Source organism: Poecile atricapillus, chromosome 22 (assembly GCF_030490865.1).
Source record: "Poecile atricapillus isolate bPoeAtr1 chromosome 22, bPoeAtr1.hap1, whole genome shotgun sequence".
NCBI classification, from domain to species: domain Eukaryota; kingdom Metazoa; phylum Chordata; class Aves; order Passeriformes; family Paridae; genus Poecile; species Poecile atricapillus.
This window is the reverse complement of record NC_081270.1, coordinates 7006319-7019448: the sequence shown is the minus strand read 5'-3', so window position 1 is coordinate 7019448 and position 13130 is coordinate 7006319. Positions and strand designations below refer to the sequence as shown.

Here is a 13130-nt window from a genome sequence, read left to right as displayed (position 1 = left end):
GAGGGAGAGAGGAAAGCAGGCTTGAGTACAGCAACCCTTCTCTCTCCTTAGCACTTTGCTTTATGCGGGCTACAGTCATGAGTAGCTCAGAGACAGCTAACGAATGCCAAGTACAAAATCAAAGCATGATAAAACCTGCCACAGGCACCATGCATATCATTTCATTGTGTTACAGACCAGAGTTAAACCTGGCTCACGCTCACAGACAAACTTAGGACTGCTTTAATAATCCACAGCTGAAAGACAGGGGCTTTTCTCTCCCAAAGAGGATAAAACATTTCCTTACGCAGCCTGCAGCAGGGATAACTTGGATTGTCTTGACAGTCCCAATTCACCATGGCCCCCAGACGTACAGATGACTGCAGATCAAGGCTGGCTATGACACATGGGAAAAAGCGGAACCGACTTTGCTCAGGGAGCAAACGTTCTACTGGCTTGCTGTTCTCACACAGGTTGCTCTTCCCAGTTTGGAGTTTTTCAGCACAAAATATTCCAAAGGGAAATTCACTCGGAGCACCGGGTGGGACTCCCTCCCTACCCCCAGAGAGGGATGCTGAGGTTCAAGCAGGCTGGGAAAATACTTTCTTTCCAAGGGAAAACCTGATTTACGAGTGGCAGCAAAGTCCCTACTCCATGCCCCCAGGTAGAACCACCTGAAATGCCATCTGACACACCAGAAGGAGCAGGAAAATACAGGAAAAGGCAGGGAAGAGAGAGCGTTGAGGGGGAAAATAACACTGATTGGGAGGTAGGAGGAACAACTGTCTGGTCTGGTGGTGGTAAATAACATCCCCCTCCCTCCCCACAGCCACCCTCATAAAGCTTGGAGGGAACACAAGTGGGATAAAAAGGCACAAGGAAGGAACAAAGCAGAGAGGAGTCTGTCAAATAAGCAACAGTTAACGCTGTGTACAGCAAAAATCTGCAAACCACCTCATCTTTACATTTGCTAAACCATCTGCCATGCAATGACCAGAATGTAAAGAAGCAAATGTGACTTGGAAAACAAAATAAAAAGCCCCCAGTCACCAAAAGCCACACCATGTGTTCTGTCTCTCTGACACACACTCATTCGTGCAGAGAAAAGGATGCCATACTAACCGGTCCAGGGTGGTTAAGGACTCAGTGTCAGAACTTTGGGGGAGCAAAGAAAAAGGAAAAAAAAAAAATAAAAATAAAAATAAAAATAAAATAATGTGTAAAGCTCACAGAAAAACTCCCTAGAACACATTCTAAGCAAAAGGCAAATGAAATGGGGAAATCAGGAAGCCAGGGGAGCGTCAGTCTAAGCAGGGTCTTTCTACCTGGGCAGCACACACTGGGCTGGAGCAGAACAAAGACAGAGATGAGCCAGGTCACCTCACACACAGAGAAGCCAAGCACCACTGAAAGCACCACTGAAAGCACCACCCAGGCTTAAATTCCAGTGCAGACACCACACTTGGATAGAAAAGCTGCCTCCTGCCTGCCATTAACTGCTCCTACTCCAGAGGCCCTTCAGGAGGTAACACCAAATAGGAAGAATGGGGTTTTTTTTAATATCTGAATTTTTAGAATATAATCCCAGTGCTCTGGAAAACCAATCTGTGGCAAGAGGGACATCTTGTGGGGATGTCACAGCAGAGGAGGGAAGGAAAGGGAAAATAAACACAGGAAAAAAATCCCATGAACTATGAGACAAAATATTAAAGGATGGCTGAACAGGTCCTTCAGCTGGGCCTAACTGGCACTTCAAGCCCTGAGGATTTCAGTCTGACAAACTTCAGCACCATTTCCTCCCAGCTGAGCATGTATGGATCCTCTGAAATGTTCATCTTTCAGCAGTACCAGCTCCTCCTGGAGCTGCTTCCCTCCTGCCCTTGCTGCTTTTACAGCCCTTACGATCCAAACTGTGAGCTCAAAGGAAAACACAGCGTGGATGTGAGAGAACACGAGTTTATTCACTGATTTATGTCCAGGTGACCCCTGGGGTTTGGCTCCCAGCAGGGATATGGGGGAAAAGCCAACACCTTCCCCAGCAGGGCTGAGCCCATGGGGGCTACAAGGCAGGCTGGTGGGAGCCTAAAGCAGAGTCACACACAAAGCCCTCCTCAAAACTGAGCTTAACTTCAGAGAGACCCGACCTTTGTGAGCCTCAGAGAACAAAAAGGGCCAGCTTGAAACCAGGGAATGGCACCAAGGCAGCAGGAATTGCTTTGAGCTCCTCGAGACTGCTGAAACATGAACTAGGCAGCACAAGCAAGCACACAGATCTACCAAGAGCCACCACAAACCCTCCTGCTGAGATAATAATCACTGTTTTCAGCTGCTGCTGTGGAAGGCAGTGAGAACAACTCAAATTCCCTCCAGTTCTCCGAGTCAGGAAAAGCACCCAAGTGCCCAGCACAACAAGAACCCATTTCCAAGGATAAAGAAAGGGAAGACTGTGGAAATACCTCTCCAGGACAGTGCCACTGGCAGCAGCAGGGGCAGCTGACTCGGTGTCCCCAGTGCCATTCCCTTGGTTGAGGTTCGGGGGACAAACGTTGCTCACGGAAGCAGACGGGAAATCCTCGGGGGGCTCGTCAGGCCACCCAAACTGCTCCTTGGTTTTGCCATAAATCTTTATGGAATCCATCATGGTGACTCCAGCAGGATCCACAGAAGCTCCAACTGTAGTGGTGAGAGAAATTTCTTAAGAAACTGAGGAAACTGCTGGTTTTGGATCCAAACCAGCCTCGTTTCACAGGGCCAGGACAGCAATTACACTGTAATTAACACACAAACACCAACAGTGCCATCTCCTTTGCAGGGCCTTTTTCCTCCCCTTTCCTCAGCACAAAATCACTGAGCAGCACAGAGAAACTGGGCCATAAATAAAGCCACCAAAACCCCTTCTCGAGACTGCTTTAGCAGTGAAGGGATGGTGACTGAGCAGCACAGAGAAACTGGGCCATAAATAAAGCCACCAAAACCCCTCCTCCAGACTGCTTTAGCAGCGAAGGGACGGTGAAAACTCCCTGCTGTGAGCTGAAACAGAGCTCCATCCCACCCCAAACCCAGCCAGCAGCAGCTCAGAGGCTGCAGGAGCCTTACTGAAGATGGTGAGTTTCTTGTCAGCCTGCAGAGCCTCCTCCCGGGTGAAGGGGAAGTCGAACCAGCGCGCGCGGGTCATGTTGAGCTGCATGGTGCGGCCGAAGATCTCCAGGTAGGAGGGAGCTCTCTCGATGGCCTGGGTGCCGATCTGGATCCGCATCCCCGTCATCACCATCGTGCTGTTGTTGTTGGTCACCTCGATGGTGAAACCCCCAGGCTGGCAGGGTGAGAAATGAGGGATGGGACCAGCGTGCCAGTTAAGATTTATTGAGGTTTATTGATCAAGGAAACCAGATATCAGGCTCAAAGGTGTGAGATTTACAGAGGAGCTCGAGGTAGTCACGGGTTTCTTCTTCACACAGCAATAAATAACATTTTGGTTCAATAGACGGTTAACAAAAAACTTGTGTCTACTTAATAACCTATCACCTTTGTTGAATTTTGCCACACTGCATCTCTTTCTTAGCCACAGAGAGTGTGTACTCATACACACAACTCTATTATAGCTTCTAGATCCCCAGCCTGCTCTATAATTCACATTATTACAGCTCAAACCTCACACTATTTTACCCAATAATAATAATTTCTTACTTACTCAAGACATATTCTTACTTATAACTATACGAATCTAAGTTTGTCATTTTTCTACCTGATGTTTGTGTACCTTTATCATTACATTAACCCAAGGCTGCAGATTGAAACCTTGGGTGGAATTTTCCATTTTTTTCCATTTCCCACAACAAACCACAGCTCAAAAATCCCTTATGAAGCCAAGGGCTCTGCACAGAGGTGAATTACAATATCTGTGTGGGGTCATTAGAACAAAGCAGACTCCTGAACAATAATGATGCCACCCAGATTGCCCCACTCACCTTTGTGTTGGCCACGTACATGCCCGTGGAATTGAGCCTGTGCTTTATCTGCTGGGCATTGTACACCTGCAGCAGGTCATTGCCTCCAAACTCCACGTCTGTCAGCTGCTGGTTGTGCTCAAAGAAGTCAATGGGGAAATTCACCTGGCTGGATGTGCGAGTTGCTAAAAAGGGAGAGAGATCTTTATGACAAAGCCAGGCAAAAAAACCCGCAGAAACAACTCGGGAATTATTTTTATACACATCTATGGAAACATTTTACCCACTTAGCCAGTGTTGGAGTCTGAGATACAGAGTGTGTGCCCTTGCTTCTAATACTTAGTTCTAGAATTTAAGGAAACACTGAATTTCATAGAATATGAAATTCATGAGCATGTTTTCATGGTGATACATGAGAACAAATGTTAGACAGGAAAAGTGTGTGTAGATTAGAAAGTTTCTTAAATCACTGGGTGAAAAAGTAGTTTAGAGAACAGGAGACAAGATGAAGGATTTAGGATGTTGTCTCTTGTCCTTCCTCTTTCTTCTTCATCTTCTTCTCCTGGGGGTTTTTGGGTGGTTTTAAGTGATTGGGTAGAAAATGTCACAGTGCAGCGCACAGGTGTTGGGTCATTGGGTCACTAAGAAAAATAATTTAGCTGGCATCTGTTAATTGGGTAAATGGACATAAAAAAGACCTTGAAGAGAATCTTTGTGAGCCATTTTACCCCTTTTCTATCATAGTGCACACAGCTCCTTGTACCTTGTAATGCTGATAAGAAAAGAATAAACAACTGAGACCGAACAAGAGAAAACTGCCTCCCTCTGGTCAATCTTCAGTTCAAAGGGAAAAAGAACCCAAATCCAACAGTCCTTAACGAGACAAGCCATCAACTGAAGGAGTGTTTTAAGTATTTAGATGCTGCTGATCAATCTTTACACCTGCATTAGTGACAAAGGCCAAGTGAGGAGCCCTTACTGATGGCGGCTGCCTTGCGCTTGCGCACGGGTTTCATGATGCTGATGACGCTGCTGGGCTGCAGGGAGGGCTGCAGCCAGTAGGATGTGTTCTCCACGTTGGCCATGTAGATCCTCAGGCTGCCATCCTCACACAGCAGGATCATGGTGGTCCTCTGCTGCTCGTTGCAGGCCGTGTGGCGGATGGCCACCATGTCCTGGATCTGCAAGGGAAGGACAGGGCTGGGCAACTCTTGCTTGGAGGAACAAATTCTTTCAAACAGAAAAGCTGCCAAGACTGGTTGACAGAACAAGAAGAAAGGAAATTTTAAGAGTCAAAAATTACAGGGAGCTCTGACTAACCTTGGCTTTGGCTGGCAAGGTCTTAATCTCCTGGATGAGGAAGGTGTCTGGTTTCACCATCACCACCAGCGGGACACCCGTGGTCTGCTGGACACAGCACACCAGGCCAGGGTGGTTCATCACCTCAGACCACTGACACAGGGCTGGGGAAGTCTTACTGCCACCATTGGAACTGCAAAGGTGCACAATGACATTCATTTCAGGAGCAGCACAAGCAAAAGCACACAAATTTCATTGTGTTCCAATCAGTTAAAGCTTTGTCCTGAGCAGGGATGCAAGTGCTGCATCCCAGTCCTCAGCCCTGATCCCTACCCTGAAAACTCGAGGAAAAAGTGGCTCAGTGCTGCATTTTATGCCCCAAATCAAGGATGTAATTTATAAATGGCTTTCAGCAATGTTTTTATCTGAGCAGTTCCACGTTTCAACACACCTAACAGCAATAAGCAAAGGCCAAGGCAGGAGAATCGGTGTCTGCTCACTGGAAAAAGTGGAAACAGAGCTGCAAAAAGACTAATCCAAACTTGACTGGAGTTCAGGAGCTCTTGGAACCTGACTCTCCTTCAGAGCCCACTCGTGACAGTGGCTTTCTGCCAGGCCAGTGAAGAGTCTGTGACCTGAGTGTGCAGCAAACACAACAGAACTCTCTTTTTCCTGCCACATTCACAGAGTTTCACTGGTTTCCCCCAAAGGAGGCTGAAAATCAGCCATGCACAGGGTCCACTGCAGCAGTGGTGCTGAAAGGAAACAAAGGCTTCCTGCTCGGTGAGGGTGGATAATCCCATCGGTTCCAGCGGCTGCACCTCGAGCAGCCCACCCTGTGCAGCTCCCACTGCTCTGCACACACCTTCTGCTCTCAAATCCTGCTGGCAGGACAAAATGCATCCTCAAACAGCCAGCTTTGGTTTCTAATCATCCTGCAACTGGGATATCATGGAATTCCTCAGCTGGAAGGATCATCCAGGACAAAAGGACCATGAAAAATAGCAGGAAATCATCACCCAGCAGGGGATTTTCACCACAAGGTTTGGCCATTCAGAGCTGAGATGTTTATTTTTAAAAGAATAAATAAATAAAACTGCAGGGAGTGGTCCCTCAGGATCCTCACCTCTTGATGTTGATTGGGAAGAGCCGCTGCACTTCCAGGCTGGCCCGGCTGATGGTGGCTGCGAAGGATTTGCCTTGGCAGTAGCTGAAGAACAACATCTGCAGCACGTGGGAGTAATAGACTGACACCCCTCCTCCTGCCACCTGGCCATTGCTGTCCTGGGGGATGCAGAGAAATGCCAACATTCAACACAAACATCTCCAAATGCTCTGCCAGGCTTTTACATTCACCATGGAATTATTCCCAAAGCAGAGAGTGAGAGAGCAGAGCCCTAAATGACAATTTCCTAAGCTGAACTCCTGGGTGAACTCATCCATCAGACACTTCAAAGGCTCTGGGAGGGGATGCTGAGCCTGCAGACCCGCAGGCTGTAGGTAACACCCTGAGCTCCAGCAGCTGTGAGCCTCAGCGCTGTGTGAGTGTCACACTGAGCATTCCCTGTCAGCCCAGCTCACAAAACACCTTCCTGAGGGCCTCCTCCCCATCTACTCCTGTTTTCAAGCAGGCTAGGGTAAAAACAGCACAGAGATTTGAAAGGTCACCCTCAAGACTAGAAACAAAGGGCTGAGTGCAGCTCTCCAGCCCCAGCCATGGTGATTTATCCCTTCTGCTCCTGCACCTTTGGAGTGCCTCGCTCTGAGAACAACACTGCTCTGAAGCCATCTCCCTGCTGAGAAATCCTGCTGGGCATGACTTCAGAGCCAGCCATGGAAAACATGCTCCATTTTCTAGATGAAAGGATCAAGGGGTTTAATTTTCACCCCCACCTCCTTTTACTATGAGGATATTTCTCTCTTTAGAGGAATAAAGAAAGCTCCTTGATCTAGATCGGGGGGATTAAAAGGAGAAGGAAAAAAAAAAAAAACAAACCAGAAGGGAAGTTCTGCCTTCAAAAGAAGATGAAAAAAAAGAGAGAAAGGGAAGTCACCAGCACCTTCAGGTCCTCGTGGTTGACTTCAAGCACGTTGGTGACATAAAAGGGCCCGTGCTGGGCACTGCTGGCCTCCTCCATGAGCTGGGTGTAGATGTAGCCAGCGGAGGACATGATCACGATGATGTTCTTCCCCTCCTCGTTGAACAGGAAAGTGACATCCCTGATTTTGGAACTTGGGAGGAGGAAGTAGAAAGTTGGACTCAAGGCATCTACTGAGAGGTCGTAAATCTGTGGGAAGGAACCAAGGAAATAATTAACTACAATGATTATCAAGGCAGTAATTAACTGCTGCGATACAAAACTGCAAATGAACAAGAGATGAGGGAATCCCTATGAGATGTTTGGGGCTTTTTTTTCTCTTTGAGTTCCTTGGGTTTGCTTTTCCTTGCAAGAACAGCCCAAACATCCCAGATTTGTATTTCCAATTTATTTCTAAGAATATTATCACATTCTCCCCAAGGATCCAGACTCTGATGGCCACCAACAGCTCGTGGCCAGACGTACCTTGACAAAGTCTGCAGTGACAATGGCCAGCTCTGTTTGAGATCCTGGCAGCCACACAGCTTTGATGATGAAATTCCCAGTGGCCAGTTGGGGATGAAGCACCAAATGATCAGAGACTGATCCAGAGCTGCTGAACGTTAACACGTGGCAGTCCTGGAGTAATGGAAATTGGTTAAATATTAAAACAAAGTGTTTATAAATATTTGAAGGCAAGAATGGAGTTACAAGTCAGCATTTCTCTTATGGCAAATAATGATCCAGAGAATCTACATCTCCATTTCCTGCATTGAAGAGAAATAATGTGAAGGTTTTTCATTTGAAAACAAAAAGAAAACTACAGAGAGTGCAGCTTTTTCTGTAGATTCTGCACTGAGAAAGCTGAATCTAAATTTGAGAGAATACCAAAAAGGGGACTCCTTGCCAAAGAACACTAATTGTTACAGACAATGACTAAACCTTGGCTCTTGTCTTAAAACAAAATCAGCCTAAACACACTAAGAAATACTATTTTGAGGCATTGCCTCATTAATTATATTGTTCACACAAGTCCTGCTTCTTTCACCTCATCTATCTCGTAGGAGAGCGAATGAGGAGCTGAATTAGTGACAGAACTTTGGAGGCAGCTCCCTGCTAACTCCTGGGAGGAAACAAACACACAGCTGGCTTTGAGCTGATGCCTGCAGCTCCCTGGAAAAGGGTTTGTTTTACCTTCAGCCCACACACAGCCAGGTAATCCTCCTTGCAGGGGTTCCCAGTCAGGCTCAGCACCGTGAACGGGACGGGTGCGGACGCCAGGCGGGTCAGGGTCAGCTTCCTCTTGCTGGAGTCGGCTTGTTTGAGCAGGGCTGAGAGCTGCAGCACTGTGATCTGCAGCACACAATGAACTCAGTCATCTGCCTGTACCTCAGGGGAGTCAGGCATTTCAGCTCCAAATCCCACTTACAGAATCAGAACCACACAATCATCCAGGCTGGAAGAGACCCAGGAGATCACTGAGCCCAGCCATCACCCCAGCACCACCATGATCACCCCTAAACCACATCCCCAAGTGCCACGTCCAGACACTTCTCCAACACCTCCAGAGCTGGTGATTCCACTCTGGGCAACATATCCCAATGTCTGACCACTCCTGCAGACAAGTTCTTCTTTACAGTAACTAATTTGAAGCTCCCTTGGTGCACCTTAAGGCCATTTCCTCTTGTCCTTTCACTGAGTCAAGGATCCCCACCTGACTCCAGCCTCCTCTCAGGTGGCTGCAGTGAGGAGGGTGAGGGCAGGGAGTTTTCTCACTGTGCCTGCTGCAGGAACTCTCTTCCCTGAAGAGTTTTTCCTACAAGAGGTTCCCTAAGCTATGCAACACTTCACACCAGATCTCAAGACACGCAGAACAAACCACAGTGTGTTCCTCACAGCACTGGGAACCCAGCACTGCTCCATCTCCCTTGGGAACCCAGCACTGCTCCATCTCCCTTGGGAACCCAGCACTGCTCCATCTCCCCTGGGAACCCAGCACTGCTCCATCTCCCCTGGGAACCCAACACTGCTCCATCTCCCCTGGGAGCCCAGCACTGCTCCATCTCCCCTGGGAGCCCAGCACTGCTCCATCTCCCCTGGGACCCAACACTTCCATTTCCCCTGGGAGCCCAACACTTCCCTTTCCCCTGGGAACACAGCACTGCTCCATTTCCCCTGGGACCCAACACTTCCATTTCCCCTGGGAACCCAGCACTGTTCCCTTTCCCCTGGGACCCCAACACTTCCATCTCCCCTGGGAGCCCAACACTTCCATTTCCCCTGGGACCCCAACACTTCCATTTCCCCTGGGACCCCAACACTTCCATTTCCCCTGGGACCCCAACACTCCCATCTCCCCTGGGAGCCCAGCACTGTTCCCTTTCCCCTGGGAGCCCAGCACTGTTCCCTTTCCTCTGGGAGCCCAGCACTGTTCCCTTTCCCCTGGGAGCCCAGCACTGCTCCATCTCCCCTGGGAGCCCAACACTTCCATCTCCCCTGGGAGCCCAACACTTCCATTTCCCCTGGAAGCCCAGCACTGTTCCCTTTCCCCTGGGACCCCAACACTTCCATCTCCCCTGGGAGCCCAGCACTGTTCCCTTTCCCCTGGGAGCCCAGCAGCCCCAGCACCGCTCCCCCTTCCCCAGGAGCCCCACCTTGCCCTTCTCGTGGCTGACAGCCAGGTGCTGGCGGCGGCCGTGCGGCGAGGACAGCACGCACATGGCCACGCGCCGCAGCACGTGCGCGCTGATCAGCTGCCGGATGGTCTGGCCCTGGTCCCCGCTGTAATTCATCCGCACGTTCTCAAAGGCGCCTTCCTGAGAGCCGAGGGTCGGGACCTGAGCCAGGGAAAGCATCCAGAGGGTGTCACTGGAATATTTCTGTTTAAAAGCCCTCCCCTCATCCACACTCTGTTAATTTTGTTCCGTACCATCAACTGATCTGTCATTTCTACCGATTTGTCCAACGTGTGGAGCTCGTTGAGAGCCTGCTGGGCACGGCTGCTGCTCCCCATGGCTGAAGCTTGCTGGAAGTTGACCTGGATTGCATCCATCAGGAAATTCAGCATCTCCAGCACCAAAGGTGCGAAGGAGAAGTTGGCCTACAAGGAACAGATCAGGCAAATGAGGAACAAGATGCTCCCGGATGGGAGCTGCTTCTTCAAGCCTGACACCCCTTTACAACCCTCTCATCTCAGCTTATAACCAACCCAACCCAGTCATACCTGGGACTGCAGCTCCTCTCGACAGCCCTCCACGTTCCTGCACAGGCTGCTCTTTTTGGGTTTCTCCTCGTCAGGACCCTTGCCCTCGCTGATGGTGACCTTGGCTTTCTCAGCTGGGGACGTGCTGGCGTGGCGGATGACGCTCTCAGGCACGCGGGGCTCGCTCTGGAAGGCCGATTCCTTCATGGTAGAGCTCATCCCACTGCTGGGAGTTCTCTTCACCAACGCCTGGGAATGACAGAGGAACGCTAAAATCACAAACCAGCCTCAACCTGGATACTGGTGAAGTGAACACAGGCTGTAAGAGCAGCAGTCAGGGCATGGTTCTAAAGAAATAACATCCAAAGATTAAAAACTTTTTGAGATATAATTATTTCATTTGCTGCTAGTGGAAAATGTGGTAAAAGGTGTTCTTTGCTGTGCAACAAATTCTGTAGATGGAATCCTGGGAGTCACTAGGACACAGATTTACTGATGCTCTTATTTGGAGCAAAAACATTAATTTCCAGGCAAGCTGTAAATTCCGAGGGTTCATTATAAAGTCAAAGCCTTCAAGCCTTAGCACTCCTGCATACTCAAATCCTGATATAACATTACTGCAGAACAGAAAGCTGCAAAGGACTTGAAAATCTGAAGACATAAAGAACTCACCAGGCAGCTGCCATCCTCCTTGGCTCCACAGTCGCAGAAGAAGGATCCGTACTTGGCGTAAGAAATCTCGTGATCCTTGTGACAAACTTTAGCACAAACTGTGCAAACACCAACACCATCAACCATCTTGCAAGTGTGGCAGTGGTACCTGCCCAAAACAATGCAGGTGAGTTTAGAAAGGCAGTGCCTTGAGGCTCACAAACTACACTGGTTTCCTTCCCAACAGCCAGAAACACCAGGCTGAAACTCGGAACGCAAGCTTGAGATTCTTACCAGTGTTGATTCATGAATTCTTTCTGTGTGATGGTGAAGGTACAGAGTTTATTGCAGAGAGAATCTTCATCCTATCCAGAAGAAAACTGCTTTAGAAACTGCAGCTACAGTGAACTGCATGCACAGAATAAATTCCCCAGACACCAAAAGTACATTTTAAGAACAGCAAATTTTAGCAACACTGAGCTAGAAAGCAGCTGGTGTCAAACCACTTGGTGATGGTGACATATTGGAGTAACATGAAATTGTTAACAAGAAACAGTAACAAAAATATTGATAAAAAAATATAAAGAATGCATTCTAACAGCTTTTTTTTCACCATCACAACAGCACTTAAAGTATTAATTGCTTGCTGATACAAAAACAGTAGGAACAAACCCATTTTATTCCATTTCTTCCATTTTTTGAATTAAAAAAAATAAATATTTAACTTTTGTTGACATCACAAACACATCTAGGCAGGAATGACAGATCCTCTCCTTCGGACCTCCCACACAGGGTGCCCTTCACTCAGGAATAAACACAAAATCTCAATTTTTACTCTGAATAAACCCTCCTGTCCTTTGCAGCAGACGCTGTGCCCGTTGCCTACCGAGTCCTCAGCCTGGGAATCCTCCTCCTCCACGGCCAGCTCCTCCACCCAGTCCGAGTCCACCTCGATGGCGCGCTCCTCTCCATCCACAGACAGGTGGCTGGGGCCCTGCCCGCTGCCCTGGCTCAGCGCGTTGGTGACATCGGCCAGGTAGGACACGATGTGGCACGTGCACTCCAGGATTGTCACGTGCTGGCCAGCAGAAGGGAAGGACAATCAGAGGAAATGCTCACAGCACACAAACACACCCACAGCTGAGCCCCTGGATGAATTGGTTTTCAGCAGGACGTGCCTGGGAGTCGCTGCTCGAGTCTTACCTTCCCTTGCATGACGTTGGCATTCATTTTTTCTACCACGTTCTTTTGAGACAGGTATTTCTTGCTGCAACACACAACACTGGGAATTACTACAGAATAATTACTACAGAGTTGTTGAGGATGGGAGGGATCATGAAGCCCATCTCATCCCACCCCCTGCAGTGGGCAGGGACACCTGGCACTGTCCCAGGTTGGACCAAGCCCTGTCCAACCTGGCCTGGAACACTTCTAGGGGTGGGGAGTATGAACTCAATCCTGACCAACAGCTTCAAGCATTCAGTTTGCTTTAGATTAACAACAGGGAATATATAATTGCAGTAATTAAACCATCCAGATTAAAGGAAAAAAAAAAAAAGTGATTGTTTGGAACAGATGGACACAGAGCAGCCTCCCTCAGACACTTTTTATCACAAACAACAAACAATTAACTAAGAGAGAAGGGAGTACCTGTAAACACAAATTTCTGTCCCCGAAACACCAGAAAATAAATAAAAACCCACAAATTTTAATGAAATGAAGCATCAGCAGTAGAGATTTCACTCTCACCATCTGCCCAGCCAGTCCACAGCAGCACCATGAAGCTGGAGGTGTCCTGCCCCTTGTCCTGCGCTGGCCAAAGTTGCCATGACGACCATCAGCTCAGGAAAGCCCGTGCCATCGCCATTGGCCAACATCTCCGTTGCCATTGGTATCAGAGTGCTGAGCAGAACGGTGCACACGCCTTCCCCCACTTGGCTGAGCAGAAAGAGGAGAGTTTCACACAGCTGCCAC

The 13130-nt window shown here is 48.6% G+C and overlaps 1 protein-coding gene across 5 annotated transcripts in view; it reads right to left on the bottom strand.

The window, feature by feature from the left end:
* The window catches only part of UBR4 (ubiquitin protein ligase E3 component n-recognin 4), a 95472-nt gene that overhangs the window by 61765 nt on the left and 20577 nt on the right, over positions 1 to 13130 (bottom strand). For 3 of the 5 annotated variants that reach the window (XM_058855327.1, XM_058855328.1, XM_058855329.1), the window contains exons 33-50: positions 12906 to 13094; positions 12360 to 12423; positions 12043 to 12234; positions 11451 to 11521; positions 11178 to 11325; positions 10527 to 10754; positions 10233 to 10403; positions 9958 to 10140; positions 8498 to 8656; positions 7790 to 7942; positions 7286 to 7513; positions 6352 to 6509; positions 5247 to 5418; positions 4906 to 5107; positions 3948 to 4111; positions 3076 to 3292; positions 2436 to 2652; positions 1102 to 1134 (exon numbers count right to left, since the gene is read on the bottom strand). In XM_058855327.1, the coding sequence (XP_058711310.1) occupies positions 1102 to 1134; positions 2436 to 2652; positions 3076 to 3292; positions 3948 to 4111; positions 4906 to 5107; positions 5247 to 5418; positions 6352 to 6509; positions 7286 to 7513; positions 7790 to 7942; positions 8498 to 8656; positions 9958 to 10140; positions 10233 to 10403; positions 10527 to 10754; positions 11178 to 11325; positions 11451 to 11521; positions 12043 to 12234; positions 12360 to 12423; positions 12906 to 13094 (2949 nt within the window). The remainder of the gene's footprint in view (positions 1 to 1101; positions 1135 to 2435; positions 2653 to 3075; positions 3293 to 3947; positions 4112 to 4905; positions 5108 to 5246; positions 5419 to 6351; positions 6510 to 7285; positions 7514 to 7789; positions 7943 to 8497; positions 8657 to 9957; positions 10141 to 10232; positions 10404 to 10526; positions 10755 to 11177; positions 11326 to 11450; positions 11522 to 12042; positions 12235 to 12359; positions 12424 to 12905; positions 13095 to 13130) is intronic. The other 2 variants (XM_058855330.1, XM_058855331.1) reach the window with 1 other exon arrangement.